General features: G+C 37.0%; 1 protein-coding gene across 1 annotated transcript in view; it reads right to left on the reverse strand.

Moving 5' to 3' along the window:
* Positions 1–4452: 4452 nt before the first annotated feature.
* The window catches only part of CPA6 (carboxypeptidase A6), a 353130-nt gene continuing 338434 nt past the window's right edge, over positions 4453–19148 (reverse strand). Inside the window, exons 9-11 of the mRNA XM_027620329.2 lie at positions 14324–14526; positions 10652–10736; positions 4453–4941 (exon numbers count right to left, since the gene is read on the reverse strand). Coding sequence (XP_027476130.1) covers positions 4754–4941; positions 10652–10736; positions 14324–14526 — 476 coding nt within the window. The 3' untranslated portion in view covers positions 4453–4753. The remainder of the gene's footprint in view (positions 4942–10651; positions 10737–14323; positions 14527–19148) is intronic.

Below are 19148 nucleotides of genomic sequence, written 5' to 3' on the forward strand. Positions count from 1 at the left end.
TTTATTTTCATGTGAATTATTCAGATGTCTTAGCAGTTCTCAGTTCAATTTGTTTTGTGAAATACATTAGGTATTCAGTGTGGCTGTTTTCAGGTTTATTATGCAATATTCTGATTCATGAAAATATTCCATTAAATGCAATCGCTCATGTAATTACTTTGCTTAATCTAAAGCATACTTTAATTAACATTGCACAGATTTAATCAATTAGATTTGATTTGGTATAACTTAGCTGTAAATACTTTCTATGATGCAGCAGCTCAAAATAATTATTGAGAGCAAAGGTAATATATGATACTACCTAAAACTAACAAATTTCCTATGTTAAGAAAAGTAAATCATAATTTGAATTATAATTTCATTATTTGAAAAGTTAAACATAAAGAATAGATTATTATGTTTCCATTAATAGCCTATTAAAAACAATCTCATCAGGGAGTTTTAGAACTTAAAAAACATGGTTTCTTGTTGTATGTATTCCCCCAACAGTTAGGCTTGAGAAAAAAAGATTGATCTCAAACAAGATTCACTACTTTTTAGCTTTGTAGATAGGCTCATTAACATCAATATCTCATGATATTTGTCTACTATTATGGGTTGAGTTTTGTTTCCTCCCAGAAAGATATGTTGAAGTTCTAATTGCCTGTACCTCAGAAAATGACCTTATTGGAAACAGGGTCGTTTAAGATGTAATTCATTAAGATGAGGTTGCACTGATGTAGGATGGGCCCCTAATCCAATATGGCTGGTGTCCTTCCAAGAACATGGCCACGTGAGGACAGAAGACACACAGGGAGAAGGCCATGTGAGAGGAAGGTTGAGTTTGAAATTATATAGCTGCAAGCCAAAGAACATTAAAGATTGCTGGCAACCAATCAGAAATTAGGGAGAGGCAAGGAATGATTCCCTACAGGTTTCAGAGGGGGCATGGCCATGACCTTGGTTTTGGACTCCCCGTCTCTAGAACTGAGACAATAAATTTCTATTGTTTTAAGCCACCCAATTTGTGGAAATTTGTTATGGCAGCCCTACGAAACTAACATACTCACTAAAACTATCGGAGAGCTATAACTCAACATAACCATAATCTATAAAATTGCTTTTAATAGTAGTGGTGGAGGGGGAGTATCTTGCTAAACTATTTTAAAAAATGCAGGTGCTGTTTTTAGTTTGAAGTTAACTTTTACATTCCTAAGCAAGTATTCATATAAATAAAACACTTTTTGTTCTCAGCACCCCTCCTCACACATAGCACCTAGCAGAGTACCTTGAATAGACATCAGCCAATAGTACATGTTGTGACTTAGTTTTAAAAGATTAAAATGAAAATAGCCTATAAATATTAAAATACCCACTTATAGAATTTGAGCTGTAAAATATAGACAGTGCTACAGAAATGTGAGAGCAATCACTGAAAAGAATTTATATGAGGCTTGTGAAGGCAAAATTTCATTCTGAATTGATAAGTGGATAATAAAGAAACTATATACCCATTTAGTTTGTTAGATTGTATATTTTCTGTTGGCCTCATTTTGACTTTGAAAAAATACTCAGTACCTATACTATGTGAAGGGCAGGGAACAATAAAATAACATAAATATAAGTTCTTGATATTAACTTGCTAACCAATCTTATTACATAGGGTATGGAATAGATGGAAATTAAAAATATAATAAAAGATGAATTTTGGGTTATCCGTAAATTCTCCCCCCCCAAATATTCAAGAGTTGTTTATTGTTTGGTTGTTGCAGCGGTGATAATGTTTGACAGAAAGGCATCAACAGACACAAGCAAAGGATCTGCACAGAGATAGCTAAGAGGCAGGGGTTACACAGCATGCTCCCAGTCGAAGGGAAGAGTTTCCTGGAGTCAGGGGTCCACAAAGGCCACTAGAGGATACAAAGTGACTGTGTGCATCTTTGTCAGGTCCTTTGAGAAGCCGCACCTTTCCATCCTTGAGGGTCTTCATAAGCCTCTGGCCCTTCTGGTTATTCTGGACATTTCAGTTTTTGCCTGTTCTATGGGCAGAAATAACTAGTATAAAATAAGCCCCAACTCCAGGTCATTTCTGAGCCTTTACTGGCAGATGGGATGAATTGAAGTTTAAATTCCCAGGTGTACTATTTCTTAGCAGAACTGAGCCTCAAATCTGCCTGAGATCCATTCCTACAAATACATAACTGGAACTACAAGATAAAAAGATATATTAGATTTGTAAAGCATAGAAATATCTGCTCTCCTCTAGGTTCTGTGCTAAGCATTCCACATATAATCTCATTTAATATTTCTTTTACCTTTAAATTTGATCTTTTAATCGAAATGTACATTTTATAAACATCAAAGACTGGGTGGTGAATAGTTGGGAGTGCATGTTAAAAAACACTCTTCCTTTAAAAGGAATATACTTTGTATGATATTTTCATAATTAAAAAAAACAAAATCAGTCAAATACTATGACAAGGCTTATATTAAAAACAATAGTCCTCTGCCTCATCCTTCCTTACTCCCAATTCCCTCTCCTTAGTCCAATAATTCTTAATCTTCTAAATTATTTCTTCTTGAATTTACTTTCTTATGTCTAAATATCCTGATATTACTTGATTTTTTTTTTCCAGGTTTGGATGTTGTCTATTGACTTCCTGCTACAGGAGATGAAGATTTAGCTCTCCTATACCCCTCCTCTCACATACATTACTTCTTCCTCCCCTTCACATATATTTATATCATAGTTTTTGGTTAAATCAATATTTAGGGCTAACATTATTTTAACTATATAAATATTGTTTATAACTAAGTCATATAGTATACCATTATTATATTTCATCTCTTCTATAGCTCATTTTTTCACCAAAGTTAACAACTGCGTTTTCTTGTTGTTTGCTTCATTTCTGTGCTTTTATTACTAATTCATCCCCAGATTTTCTGATATAAGTAAAAATTGCCTCTGAACATGTGTTTTATTTTGTGTTTATCTTGGAGAATTTCATCTGAGTCTTCAGCTCTCCTTCTCCTATTCCAGTTTGGTGGTTCTCTAAGCCTGGTATACAGCTGTTACTGGGACTTTTCCCTTCACCACTATCTTGAGATTTTTTTTCCATCCCTTTCTCCCACGTGGGAATTCCTATTTTCTGAGATCCTATATCTTTTTCTTTGTTTACTCCCTCAATTTGGTAGGGCATATCCTTCAGGAGGTTCCTAAGAAAGGTTAATAATTTAGGAGCTCACTTTTATGAAAATATTTGTATTCTACCCTCACATTTCATTGATTATTTTGCTGAGTATAGATTTTTAGGATAGAATTTCCCCCTGAAAACTCTGAAGGCATTTCTCCGTTCTCTTCAAGCTTCACTGGTGCTGTTGAGAAGTTTCATGCTACTCTAGTCCTCATTCCTTTGTGATCATTTTTTCCCCCCTTCTGGAAGTTTTTAGGCTCATCTTTTCATCCTGGTGTTCATGATGTGTCTTGGTCAGATAAGTCCTCCAATGGGATTTGCGTTTCCTGCTACCAAATATTTGGAGGGTATAATCAATCTGGGATTAGTCTGAATTAAATTCTTGGCTAGATGTTTATCAGACGATTTAAGTAGTCTGAATTTGGGCCACAAACCAGAGAGAGCTGACCTATGATGCAGCTGCAGTTTCTCCCCTCTCTACTCTTGCCAAAATTGGAATAGTCAGTTTTCCATTGAAAATAGCTTGGGGGTTTATTTGTAATTTACCCTTAACCTGAGGGTATAGCCCTTGGGAATCCTAGAATTCTGGTAGGTGGAGAATCTGCTATTAGATTTCCCACCTTGGGGTAGGCTTGGGCTCTGTTCTCGGCTCCCATTCTCCAAAATGCTGTGAAAAGCAAAGTCTGCACTTACCTGGTTTGACAAATGCTCTCAGGATAACAGTGCACCACTTATCTCTCTACGTTCCAGCCTTCACTCAGTGCCTAACTTGAGATTTTCCTGCTTTTTTTGTTTGATGTTTTAAAGATGATTTTAAAAAATTAAATTTTGTCCAGAAGTTGTAGCTATTTCCAGCAGTCCAGATAACTATCTTGTCATACTCCTGGAAATGGAAACCTATATCACTTTTCTAAGTCTCAATTTCCTCATCTGAGAAATGAGGCTAATAGGAATATCCACCTCATAGTATTCGAGCAATAAATGAGATTATTAGTGTAAAGCTCTTAATGCTGTCGGGCACCTCAATTAATGTTTACTTCTGTTTTTGTAAATGGTATTCTCAGAGTCTAAACATGAATGCTTTAGCTTGCTATATTTTTATAGGTATATGATGCACTAATGCCAGGGGATGAAGATGTGAAGAATCTGACGTCTTGATAAATTGTATATTTATTAAGAAATATAGTTCTCTCCATTTCAAAAGAAAACCAAGTGATTAAACATTAGTAGCCTAGATCTTAATTGAGAAAAGGAGATTTATTGCAGTGAAATCTTTAATTTGTACATTTCTTGAGACAATAGGGTTTGAAAATATCCCCACTTCCCCTTAATCAAATAGGACTCTAAAGGGATTAAAATGGATGCTTTCTCTTACAACAAACTAGGCTATGCTCAGATTTTTTTAACCAACTTTATATTGCCACAGAAACTTGAATTGCATTAAGTAGGTCCTTTTATAGTCCACAGATATGTTCATTCTAAGAAGTTGCCCTTCTCTTTAAAAACAATTTCCACCCACTGCCAAGTAGCTCTTGCACAGAATCAGCTCTCTGTCTGGTGGTTGACCTGACCCTTGGGCCTCAGGGACACTTCTTTAGTAGGTGCATTGTGATATTCTTCACAGCCAGCATGGTCTCTGTACAGGTTGGTTTGATGAGCATCTCTGGAAGTAAAAATCCAAAATGTCCAGTGTCACGAAGTTCAAAAGCAAATGTGTAGGGTATTCCATTTTTGTAGGCCCAATCCATTGAGCTACCAGAGCTCACATCTAAAAGTTAAGAAAAAAAAAAAAAAGCCTCACTGAAGAGTCTGCATAATTTTCAAAGTTTGTATATACTACTTGCTTACTAGGCTATCCTAAGTCCTTCTAATTAAACACTGTTTCAACAAGAATGATTTAACAGTAGTTCCTTGGCATTAGGCTCATGGAACTTAAAAATCCTACCTGCCATCATCTTTGAGGATCTAGTCTAGGTAGTAATGCTTTCCCAGTGTGATGACCTCAAAATTTCTCAGCCTCAATTCCAGTAACATTTATCTCTACCCTCACTTCAGTCACCCATAAACAAACTAATCCCTGGCTCAGTTTCTCTGCTCTTTCACCTTGAGAGGGAGCTGGAGAAAGTCTTTGCTGTAAAATCACACTAGTCACTGATGTCCTTCTCTGTTCTCAATGCTGCTCTAGGCTCAGTTTTCTAGACCTTCACTTACTGAACCTTTCTCAGGCTCCTGTAGGCCTGCCCCTCACTTATCATCGTCGCCATGCCCATAAAAGGTAATTATCCCATCATCCCGCCACCTCCTCTACTGACATCACAGCCCCCTGGCTGTCTTCCTTCCAGCTCAGAGAAGGAACTCTTGCTCCTTGTTTATTTATTTATTTATTTATTTATTTATTTATTTATTTATTTATAACAGGTGTCATCTTTTGATTCCATTCATCATTGTCTTCCCTGGTAGTGAGAGGGTCACTTCTCCAGGACCTAGTTTCATTAATTAAACCACCTTCTCTTGCATTTGCATTGACCAAAATGTTCAAGCACCAATTTCATATGGCACTTCCTTCTCATGCTATATGCCATCCTTTTTTTCTTTGTCCTTTTGCTTTAGAACACAAAGAGAATCTATATATGTTGCCTCTATATCCTTAACCACTTTCAGTCCGGTTCTTGCCTCTACCTGTCTATGAAAACTTTGTTCTTGAAGGTCACCAATGACAGCAGGCCTAATTTCCTTTGTTGCTTTGTTTTCCCCCCTGCAGATCCCACTTTCAAACTCTCAACAGCATTTAGTGTAGCTGATAATTCACTGGCAATTCTCTCTTTTTGGCTCCTGTGACCTCACATGCTCTAGCTTTTAGCACAGGTTCAAAGCACAGGCACTAGAGGCAGACTAAGGGTCTGGGCTGTATTAGATCCCACCACCTACTGTGACTTGTCTGAGCCTCAATCTTCCCTTTAGAAAAAGGGATTGATAATACCTACTGCATAGTGTTGTTGTGGAAATTAAACAAAATAATGGGCTAGGATATATAAGCCCTTATTATTTTGCATCTTTACATCCCAAAGTGCCTAGTATGTAATTTTTAGCATAACAGGGTCTTAATAATTAAAAATAAATCTTTTATAGAAGAATCTTTATAGGGCCTGGGTGGCTCAGTTGGTTAAGCAGCTGCCTTTGGCTCAGGTCATGAGCTCAGGATCCTGGGATCAAGCCCCATGTTGGGCTCCCTGCTCAGCAGGGAGTCTGCTTGTCCCTCTCCCTCTGTGCACTCTCTCTCTCACTCAAGTAAATAAAATCTTAAAAAAATAAAAAGAATCTTTACAAACTTTTTTCTTGAAATTAATATGATCCAGACTGACCTAACACTATTATTATTAAAAATTTTCAGAGCATGTTCATCTGCTCAGATAATATCCTTTTTATTCCTATTTTTGTCAGGAAAAGTTAGAGACAAATTACGTTAAGATGACAATTAAAACACTCTACTGTTTCTCAGGCTCCCCTTGCTTGGTTAAGGACAGAAGGTAGGCTGTGGCTTCATTGTCCCTCTGGGTTAGAGTATACTGGAATTACAAATAGTAGTCATAGAAGCCAAAGTCAGAGTCAATATGTGCCAACAGTTACATCATGGTGATGTGACAGCCTCATTTCTATGGTAGCAGGTTGTTCTTGGTAAATATAATACTATGACTGTGGCTTGATATCAAGCTGATAAAACTAATATATATTATATTGGTAATAATTAGTAATATGATTTTAAAAAAATACTGTATTTCCTTTTTCAGCGTGGCATTACTGAAAAAGTTTTTTTAACTATGTTTTTTTTAAAAAAGATTTTATTTATTTATTTGAGAAAGAGAGAGAGGGAGCACAAGCAGGGGAATGGGCAGGGGGAGAAGGAGAGGGAGAAGTAGTCTCCCAGCAGAACAGGGAGCCTGACTTGGGGCTTGAGCCCAGGACCCTGGGATCATGACCTGAGCTGAAGGCAGACGCTTAACTGACTGAGCCACCCAGGCACCCCCTGAAAAACAGTTCTAAAAAGGTTAGCATGAGACCAATAATCATAGACTTTGAAAACACTTCTGATACTTAAGACATTCATTATTAGGATAAACTTATTTGATAAGCAATGTTAATTGGCAAACCAAACTTTTCTTTGAAGGCTGAAGAAAGTGAGTGGTTAGGAATATAATAATTGGTAAGTTAAAGAGATCAAGGAGAAACTTGGTACCTCACTGAAAGCAGAATTGGATGTCACTATCTATACATATACATACAACCTGTATGTGTGTGTGTGTGTGTGTGTGTGTGTGTGTGTGCATACATAGACATTCAGATATATATGATTTCTTGCTAGATTTTCCAAGTCATATAGTTAAAAAATTTTAGAGTTTGAGAGGTCATGAGAGATGACCTAGTCCAATTCCTCACTTAACAGTTGTGGAAACTGAAGCCCAGGATTAATATCTTGGCCAGGATTATATCCCGATTAGTGGCAGAACGAGGACTAGAATCCGTGTCTTCAGAGTCTTTGTTCAAGTTCTTTCCATATACCCAGTTGCTCTTTATTTCAATAAAATATTAGCAAATCGAATTCAACAGTACATTAAGAGAATTATTCACCATGATCAAGTGGGATTTATTCCTGGGCCGCAGGGGTTGTTCAATACTTGCAAGTCAATCAATATGATACACCGTATTAATAAAATAAAGGATAAAAACCATATGATCCTGTCAATATATGCAGAAAAAGCATTTGACTAAATACAGCATCCTTTCCTGATAAAAAATGAAGTAGGGGTAGATGGGACATACCTCAACATCACAAAGGCCATATATGAAAGACCCACAGCTAATATCACCCTCAATGGGGAGAAACTGGGAGCCTTTCCCCTACAGTCAGGAACAAGATAGGGATGTCCACTCTTACCATTACTATTTAACATAGTACTGGAAGTCTTAGCCTCAGCAATGAGACAACAAAAAGAAGTAAAAGGCATCCAAATTGGCAAGGAAGAAGTCAAACTTTCATTCTTTGCAGATGACCTAATATTCTATGTAGAAAACCCTAAAGACTCCACCAAAAATTGCTAGAATTCATACATGAATTCAGCAAAGTCGCAGGATATAAAATCAATGTTCAGAAATCTGTTGCATTTCTATATACCAATAACAAAGCAGCAGAAAAAGAAATCAAGAAATTGATCCCATTTGCAATTGCACCAAAAACAATAAGATACCTAAGAATAAATCTAACTAAAGAAGTAAAAGGTGTGTACTCTGAAAACTATAGAACACTTCTGAAAGAAATTGAGGAGGACACACACAAAAAAATGGAAAAACATTCCACATTCCATGCTCTTAGATTGGAAGAACAAACATTGTCAAAATGTCTATACTACCCAAAGCAATCTACACAGTTAATGCAATCACTATCAAAATACCACCAGCATAGGGTGCCTGGGTGGCTCAGTTGGTTAAGCAACTGCCTTCGGCTCAGGTCATGATCCCGGAGTCCTGGGATCGAGTCCCACGTCAGGCTCCCGGCTCAGCGGGGAGCCTGCTTCTCCCTCTGACCCTTTCCCCTCTCATGCTGTTTCTCTCTCTCTCTCTTTCTCAAATAAATAAATAAAATCTTTAAAAAAAAAATACCACCAGCATTTTTCACAGAGCTAGAACAAACAATCCTCAAATTTATATGGAACCATAGAAGACCCCGAATAGCCAAAGCAATTCTGAAAAAGAAAAAACTGGAGGCATCATGATACCAGATTTCAAGCTATATTACAAAGCTGTAGTCATCAAAACAGTATGGCACTGTCACAAAAACAGACACATAGATCTATGGAACAGAATAGCGAACCCAGAAATGGACCCACAATTATATGGTCAACTAGTCTTTGGCAAAGCAGGAAAGAATATCCAATGGAAAAAAGACAGTCTCTTCACAAATGGTATTGGGAAAACCAGACAGCAACATGCAGAATGATGAAACTGGACCACTCTCTTACAGCATACACAAAAATAAATTCAAAATTGATGAAAGACCTAAATGTGAGACAGGAAACCAACAACATCCTAGAGGAGAACATAGAAACCTCTTTGACCTTGGCTGTAGCAATTCCTTACTAGACATGTCACCACAGGCAAGGAAAACAAAAGCAAAAATGAACTATTGGGACTTCATCAAGATAAGAAGCTTCCGCACAGCGAAGGAAAGAGTCAACAAAACTAAAAGGCAGCTTACAGAGTGGGAGAAGATATTTGCAAATTACCTATCTGATGAAGGGTTAGTATCCAAAATCTACAAAGAACTTACCAACTTAACACCCAAAAAACAAATAACCCAGTTAAGAAATGGGCAGAAGACATGAATAGACATTTTTCCAAAGAAGACATCCATGACACCCATGAGCCAGCAGTTATACCACTAGGTATTTACCCAAAACATATAAAAATACAGACTTGAAGGAATACCTGCACCCCGATGTTTATAGCAGCATTATCAACAATAGCCAAACTATGGAGAGAGCCCAACTGTCCATCAATGATGAATGGATAAAGAAGATGTGGTGTACATATATACAATGGAATATTACTCAGCCATCAAAAAAATTGATATCTTGCTATTTGCAATGACGTGAATGGAGCTAGAGGGTATTATGCTAAGTGAAATAAGTCAGTCAGAGAAAGATAAATACCATATGATCTCACTCATGTGTGGAATTTAAGAAAGAAAGCAGATGAACATATGGGAAGGGTGAAGAGGAAAAAAGGAGAGAGGGAAACAAGCCATAGGAGACTTTTAACAAGAGAGAACAAATGGGGTTGATGGAGGGAGGTGGGTGGGGGATGGGCTAGATGGGTGATGCGTATTAAGGAGGGCACTTGTTATGATGAGCACCGGGTGTTGTATGTAAGTGATGAATCACTGAATTCTACTCCAGAAACCAATATTGCACTGTATGTTAACCACCTAAAATTCAAATAATAAATTTATTTAAAAAAGCAAAAAAAAATATTTTAATCACCTTTTAAGGGGAAATTCAGCTGAAGGTGTTACATAAGAAATGCATTTCATAACAAGAATGGTGGAGGAAAGGAATAAAAGGAAAGCTCTTTTAGGGCTGAGACATTATTTCATTATATTCTCAAGGCCCATTTCCACCCTTACAGTAGTTACAGTTGCTCAAGGAGCCCATTTGGGTACTTTCTACTGTCATAAGATCTCATTTCAACTTTGTAGTCATGCTTAGAATATTCTCTGCTTGGAATTTATTTCAATTGGTACAGTGATTTATGTCAAGCAATGTAAAACTAATCAAATATAAACTCCCTCCGTCTTCCTTGGCTAATTTGGTTGTCAAAAATTTCTCATTAAGGGAGAACACTCTTCTTGTTTTTTTAAAGGGAAGTCATTTTACAGGATCTTGGTTCAAAAGACGATTCTAACACAAAATACACGGGAAACTTACACAATGTGCTGGAGGCAGGTCCATATCTGTATTGTACCCCATATACTGACCGAAGGGCATTCACAGCTTTATAAGCTGCAGATTCCTGTGAGGGAAAAGGGAGAGCTGATATCACTTTACATCACTACACTGAAACATTTAGAAACACTGGCGTGTTGTTTGAGCCTTATCAGTCTTCAATTTGGAGAGCAAGGTAGGGCACATTAGGTAATAGTTATATTTAATAATAATGGTAATAATATTCCTTGTCAAATGCTGCAGTTTATAATATGTTTTAGAACACGTTATTTCCTTTGATTGATCTTTACACCAAGCCAGGGATCAGTACTATTTCCATTTTACAGACAAGAAAAGAAAGGCTCAGCAAGGTTAAACGAGCAGGCTGGGGTTACATAGCAAGGACTGGTTGAGTTAATACACATATCTTCTGATGCTGATTTAGTGTTCTGTTTTCTTCACTTTCATTCAGAGACACTTGTTTCTATAAATTACAAAATGCTCAATAGGCAGAGCCCATGCCAGCCTTCTTCATAGCCACATATACATTATTTAGCAATGTGCCCATGTATAACAGATGTTCAGTCAATATTTCTTGCATGAATGTTGAATAAGCATAGCTCTGCAAGAGTATCAAGATAATCTTATTGATCCTTAAGTACATACTTCCGTGGCTATGTACAAGGTATTTAAAACACATTTGGATCAATTAAGAAACCCTTTAGTTCAGGAAGAGTGACTTCTCTTATGCTATTCATTTATCCCTATGGCTATGGGAATACAATTGCAGAATGCTCCATGACTTCTAGAGTTACATACAGCTCTGACAGAGCTCAGGTACTGCTAAGATGGAGAAATTTTGAGGCGGAACTTTAGCTATCAATGCCAAAAATCAGGGAAAATGATAACGCAATAAAAATACTAAAAGGTGACTATTCTAACATGAACTAAAATAATAGTGACTACACTTCAAAACATATTCAATGGTATAACAGCATTAGTTTCAATAAGGAGTTCGAGAAGTATCGTATGACCAGTGAGAGGAAAAGAAGTATGGTGAAACCAGTATCCAACTCTCCCATTTCGATTTGCCTATGAATAATTTATTATATCAGTTGAAGTTCTCTGGGCAACATGGCGCTGTGTGTGGACCCAGCTTCAGCTTGCTGTCCTCATTTACCTCAGGGATGCATAAAGGAGCATTTGCAACAAATGCCACTCTTTGTGGATATTAAGGGACCAGGCTCCAGAACCTGGCAGACAATTTATTACTGATCTCACTGATGATGACATTGTCCTCTTAGGAGCCAACAGAAAAGGAATGTAAACACCATAATAAGATACCTTTATGGAGAATGTTCTGAGATTTTAACATCTTCTCCAATGGTTTCAGCAATATTCCATGGCAAGGGCAGATATTTCTACATTTAGAAGATTACTGTGTTCTGCCGGTGAGGAGAATCTTGTTCCTCATTATTTCAGATGACTCAACTACCCCCAAAAATCTCTTAAGAAAAAAAAAATACAACCACTCGGCCTATTTACAGAAAACATACGCACAGTTTTAGCCTTTTGGGCTCACGGTACTTCCGTCACTCAGGTGCAGGTGGATGTTGATAAGAGGCTTGGATATGATCATTCCCCCAAAAAGTGAAAACTTCATAAAATTTTCTAGGAATTATTTTCCAGGGTGGTGTAGCTGGACACCTATTTGAAAGAGTTTAAGCAATTCCTCCTTTCTTTATTGCTTCCTCTTTTCAGTTGTCCAAAAGGACCCAGGCCTCCCTTCTTGAACCTCAACTAAGTAAGGAATATATTTTTTATTTAAAGCAAGTTAATGAATGACCTAAAAATGTTAGCAGAAACACAGACTCCTACACATTGATGGAATGCTTTTTGAATAATTTATTAGAATTGAATGATTTCTGGTTAATATTCAGAGACTACCTAGTTTCTGAGAATTTTAATCTTGGCATCAGTGACTTAGCTTACGTGTAACCTGGTAACAGGATTTCTCAACAGTGGTACTATTGACAGTCTGGACTGAATATTTCTTTGCTGTGGGAGGCTGTCCTGTACATTGTAGGATGTTTAGCAGCATCCTTGGCCCCTATCCACTAGTTGCCAATAGCATCCTCCAGCCTTTTTGTGATAATCAAAATGTCTTCAACGTTGTTCAGTGTCTCTGGGAGGCAAAGTTATCCTTGATTGTGAATCACTGATCTACTCTTTATACCACATCCTCCAATCCAAGACAAAATGAAAATAGGCTTAACTTATGTAATACTTTTAATATATTGCAAATTCCATTTAATCTATTGTGAGAATATAGACACTGTGCCCAATTTAGAAAGGGCTGAATATTTGCCTAGAGAAGCACTGTGTGATACAGAGTGGTTAAAGTGCCAGGTTAACAACAATAACAACAACAACTAGCCTATTTGACTCATACAGTAGCTGAAGAATTGCACTCTTAAATAGAACTACCACCTTTACAAAATTTCTCAAGAGAATTTGCTCAGAATTCTTGCTTGGAATGCCAAGAGCAAAGTTCCTCTTTTGGACAGAATAGAAGCCTTCCCTCAGGCCTTCTTCTGACCTCCTCATGTTCTCCATTCCTTCCAGGTCCTGGACATCTAGGTCAGGAATTCCTGCAACTCCAACCAACTGGTGAAGGATTTAGAGTTCAAGATATAGGAAGAAAGGGGATGCTTCTTGTTTATCAAAGCTTTTAATTCAAGTATAACATACATACAGAAGAATATACACATTTTCAGTTTATAGCTCAACGAGTGATCACAAATTACACACACTCATGTAACCAGCATCCAGGCCAAGGAATAGAACATCAACAGCAAAACCCAAAAGCTCTCCTTCTCATACCTCCTCCCAGTCACTATTCTCTTCCTCGTCCTCATTTCTAACACTATGTATTAGTTTGACCTGTTTTTGAATTTTATAGACCTTTAGGTGCTAGAGGCTCTGAATCAGACTCACTTTACAAGGAATTTTGCCCTACAGTGGATAGCTTGTTGGGTTTCTGAGATGAGGAAGAAAGACACTGCTTTTTCACTGCCAGGGAATCTTATGCCTAAAGGGCTGTTCATTCTTAGCACCAACTTGTCAGATACATGCCCAGAGACTTAGTACCATTAAGCAAATAGCGCTTATAAATTAAAAGTTGCTTTTAATTAATGAGAGTCAGGCCACAGTTTATGAACAATTATTTACCCAATAAAATTAATTATAGCCCTGCATATGTGACCGAAGCTGTAATACTAATCAAATCCTTTCTGACAACTTTCTGTGTAACCCGTGGTAAGAATGTAAATTGGTTTGAGTTGGTTGCATTTGAGAAGCAGCATAGCATAGCAGTTAAAAGTGACAAGGCTGGAGCTAGATTTCGGGCTCGATCCTGGCTATGGCCCTTAGTAGCTGTGTGTTCTGCGTCTAATTACTTAATTTCCCTAGGTTTCAGTTTCCTCATCTGTAAAATGGGGAAAATAATAGTTACCTACATCATATGATTATGGAAAATAAATAAGTTAGTAGGTAAAAAATGCTTATTAGGATAAACACAATATGTGTTTGCTATTATCATTACCACTCAGAGCCCTTTTAGCTTTAGAAAAGAAGCATAAAGCCTGACACGCATGTAGAAGGTCTAATACTTACCACACAGCTAAAGTTGGGGATTGTTGCATATTTGTAAGAATAGGGATACAGCAGCATCTGAGCATATGCATGAAAGGAGAGGTAAGCTCTAATGTGCTTCCTGTGTTTTCGGAGGAAAGTGGCTACAGCTTTCACTTCTGGCTCAGATTCTGGGAAAGGTCCACAGTATGTATCATCACAAGGGTGCATAGAAGCTCCTTCATCTGCAAGATAAAAAGAAAATGGGGGTGACGGAGTGGACAGGCAAGAAGCAAGAAACACAAGCCAGCATTGTTAAACTGCTATTTCCTTTTATTTCTATAAACATATGGTATTATTAAGCAATTCATCTCACTTCTCATTTACAGAAATCAATACTGAAAAATCCAAGGTGGTTCAAGCCTCCATGCACAATAGGAGGGTGGCCTGAATAGGAAATAGGAAATAGGTGCTGATTGTTTAAATGAGCCTGCATAAACCACTTGGAAAGGGATGGCTTTATCAGTGGGAGACCTAATTCTCTATGATCCCCCAGATCAGGTAAGGCTCCTATACTCCATGATGCCTGCATTCTTCCAACATAACATTTAACACATTTGTAATTAGTGTCCAGTGTTTACCTGCTTAACATTCAACCAATATTTACACTATTCTAGGTGCCTGGTATACAAGGAAAAGCAACACAGAAAAAACGCCCTGCTCTAGTATAAACTATATTCAATCTGGATTCTTTGTTAAACTCTAATGCTCTGTGAAAGCAGGGATTGTGTCTTTCTTGCTGGGCACCTGGCAACCAGAACAATAGTATGTCAAGTGTTCAACAAATATTTGTTAAAAAGTGAATGTCAGATCAAAAGAAAATGCTAGACATCTGCACAGGTGTCTGGTCAGATACAAATATTGATACATCAAGAACATGAAGGCAAGGCAGAAATAATTCCACAAAAGATGCCAAAACAATTTCTATTATATTTTTAGATAAGCAATATTTAAATCAGTTTTGTAAAACCCAAGAGGCTTCTCTAGTTTTCTTGGGGGTCGGTCAGTAAGAATTCAGTTAAGAAATCCTTAAAACTTAATTTTAATAATTTTTGAATTAAAAGCTTTGTATCCTATAGGTCTATGAAGGGGAGGAAGGAAAATAACATTCACTGTAACAATCACAAAGTATTAAGGTTCCAAGACATTTTTCCATTGATAATTAATTACATTTTCTACAGTTATTTGCCATCCGCCATTATTAGCCCTCCTGACAGCCCTAGAAAACCGTTTCTTTCCATAAGCAAATGGAAGATGTTTGGTGATTCTGTGACATCGTCTAATTCCACTAATCTGAAAAGATAACCAAGTCAAATCAGGCTCAAGCTTGAGGACATTAAGTCTAGTTTGTGTCATAGGTGTGTTAAGATGGGAAATTTATGGCAATTGTGGTTTCCTCCTTTGAATCTAATTCTGGACATGCATTAGAAGTAAGTGGGATAAGGAAGGAACTCAGAATATAATATAAAAATGATAGCTGGTACTCTGAAAGGAATAGGATAAATAGACATTTGAAGATCACCGATGTAAAGCACCAGAAAGGAGAGATCACAGACTGAACAACTAATTCCAGAGGGAGCAGAACTAATGAGCCAGAGAAAAAAGGATTTACAATAATCCTGATAAACATTCTCAAGGGCATATAGAAGGGCATTGGAAACATTAAACAGGGACAAGAAGTTATAAAAAAGTACCAGTCAGATATAATAGACATAAAACTTAATTCATGGGTTGAAAGAATGCAGTTGATGAGTGAATTAATGAGATGGAATATGTTTTGAAACGTATGAAAAAATGAAAAAAAAGGTATGAAAAATAAATTGTCAACATCTGATTAACAGAAAGAAATAAAAGTTAAATATTTGAAGAACTGCTCATTAAAATTTTTCCACAATTAAGGAAAGATTGAATGGACTTATTGAGTACAAAACAAGAGAGATAAAGGGGAAATGTGTCAACGCTTTGACACAGTAGGGTGAAATTTAAGAAAAGGAAACAATTCCAGAGAGAAAGAAGCAGGTCATCTATAAGGAGCAAGGATTAGATTCACATCTGACTTTTTATTAGCAACACTAGCGTATTATTTCCAAAGTATGTATATATATATATGTATATATTTACTTATTTATTATTCTTACATTTTTATTTGTTTTAAAATTAATTGTTTAAATTGAAGTATAGTTATACACACAATATTATATTAGTTTCAGGTGTACAACATAGTGAATCCATAATTATATACATTAGGAAAAGCTCACCATGGTAAGTGTAGTTACCACTGATCCCCATACAAAGTTATTACAATATTACCTACAGTATTCCCTATGCTGTCTGTTACATCCTGGTGACTTATTTATTTCATAACTGGAAGTCTGTATCTCTTAATTTCCTTGACCTATTTTGCCTATCCCCCACACCCACTTTCTAGCTACAATAAACATAGGGGTGCATATATCTTTTTGAATTAACATTTCTATTTTCTTTGGGCAAATATCCGGAAGTGGAATTGCTGGGTCATATGGTGTTTCTAATTTTAATTTTTGGGGGAGCCTCCATACTCTTTTTCCATAGTGGCTATTTTCTTAATGTTCCAGGTGCATTTGAAAAGAATGTGTGTTCTGCTGTTTTTGGATGGAATGCTCTGCATGTATCTGTTAAGTCCACATGGTCTAAAGTGTAACTCAAAGTGACTGTTCCTTATTTACTTTCTGACAGGATGATCTCTTGATTGATATAAGTGGGGTGTTAAAACTCCCCTACTCTATGCTATTACTGTCAATTTCTCCCTTTATGTCTGTTAACATTTGCTTTGTATACAATCAGGTTGCTTCTGTGTTGGGTGTATAGATAGTTCTAAGTGTTATATCATCTTGTTGGAGTGATCCCCTGATCCTTCTTTGTCTGTTGTTACAGCCTTTGTGTTAAGGTCTATTTTGTCTGATGTAAGTATTGTTATCCCAGATTTTTTTCTGGCTTCCATTTGCATGGTATCTTTTTCCACCTTTTAACTTTCAGTCTGCATGTATCTTGAGGTCCGAAGTGAGTCTCTTGTAGGCAGCATATAGATGGGTCTTTTTCTTCTTTTTTAACCCATTCAGTTACATTATGTCCTTTGATTGGAGCATTTAGACCATTTACACTTAAAGTAATTATTGATAGACATATTCTTATTACCATTTTGTTAATTGTTTTCTGTTGTTTTTGTGGTTCTTCTCTGTCCCTTTCTTTTTCTCTTCTGCTCTTCCCTTGTGATTAGTCACTTTCTTTAGTCTTGTGCTTGGATTTTTTTTCTCCTTTTTGTGTCTCTATTACAGGTTTTTGGTTTGTGGCCACCACGAGGTTCATATATAACATCCCAAGTACGTAGCAGTCTGTATTAAGTTGATGGTTTTGAGTTTGAACCCATTGTAAAAGCACTACATTTTTACTCCGCCCCATCTATGTTTTATGTATGTGACATCATATTTTACATCTTCTATTTCTTGAATCCCTTCACTAATTTTTTTAGATATAATTGATTTTACTACTTTTGTCTTTTAACCTGCATAATAGCTTTATAAGTGATTGATTTGCTACCTTTACTATATATTGTTTTTACTAGTAAAGTTTTTTCTTTTAATGATTTTCTTACATCTAGTTATGGTCTTTTCTGCTTTGAGTCCTTTCACATTTCTTATAAGGCCAGCTTAATGCTGAAGACTCCTTTAACTTTTGTTTGGGAAACTACTGCTCCTTCAGTTCTGAATGATAACCTTGCTAAGTAGAGTATTCTTGGTTGTAGGTTTCTTTCCTTTGAACACTTTGAATATATCCTGCTACTCTCTTCTGGCCTGCAAAGTTTCTGCTAAAAAATCAGCTGATAGTCTTATGGGGCTTTCCTAGTGTATAAGTAGTTGCTTTTCTATTTCGGTCTTGAGATTCCAATTTTAATTTTTGACATTTTAGTCATTATGTGTCTTGGGGTTAACCTGCTTGGGTTCATCTTGTTTGGGTTTCTCTGTGTTTCCTGGACCTGGGTGTCTGTTTCCTTCCCCAGGCTAGGGAAGTTTCCAGATACTGTTTCTTTAAATGAGTTTTCTGCCTCTTTCTCTCTCTCTTATCCTTCTGGGATTCCTATAATGCAAATGTTACAATGCCTGATGTTGTCCTAGAGCTCCTTTAACCTAGCCTCATTTTTAAAAATTCTTATTTGTTGCTGTTCAGCTTGAGTGCTTTCCTTACCCTGTCTTCCAGATAGCTGATATATTCTTTTGTATCCTCTTATCCACTGTTGATTCCCTCTAGCATATTTTTCATTTCAGCTACTGTATTCTTCAATTCTGGTTTTTATATTTTCTATCTTTTTATTGAAGTTCTCACTGAGTTCATCCACTCTTAAATCTGGTGAACATCTTTATGACCATTACTTTGATCTCCTAATCGGGTAAATTGCTTATCTCTCTTTCATTTAGTTCATTCTCTGAAGTTCTGTCTTGTTCTTTCATTTGGAGCACGTTCCTCTGTCTCATTTTATTTGAATTTCTGTGGTTGTTTCTTTGAATTAGGCAAAACAGCTACCTCTCCTGGCCTTGAAGGTGTAGCCTTGTGTGGGAGCATCCTCTGTGTCACCTGTGTGTGCCGGGCACCGTAGGCAGGACAGCTGGAGCAGGCTTGGTTTGGGGTGTCCTGGGTGTTCCACACATGGGTGCGCTGGCAGGATGGCCAGAGCTGGTGGGGCATGGGCCAGGGGTGTCCCAAGGCTTTCCATATTGGGGAAATATGGAAAAAATATGGAAAGACCACCCTGTGGGGTGGTCTGGGCCAGGGC

Source organism: Zalophus californianus, chromosome 4 (genome assembly GCF_009762305.2).
Source record: "Zalophus californianus isolate mZalCal1 chromosome 4, mZalCal1.pri.v2, whole genome shotgun sequence".
Lineage (NCBI taxonomy): Eukaryota > Metazoa > Chordata > Mammalia > Carnivora > Otariidae > Zalophus > Zalophus californianus.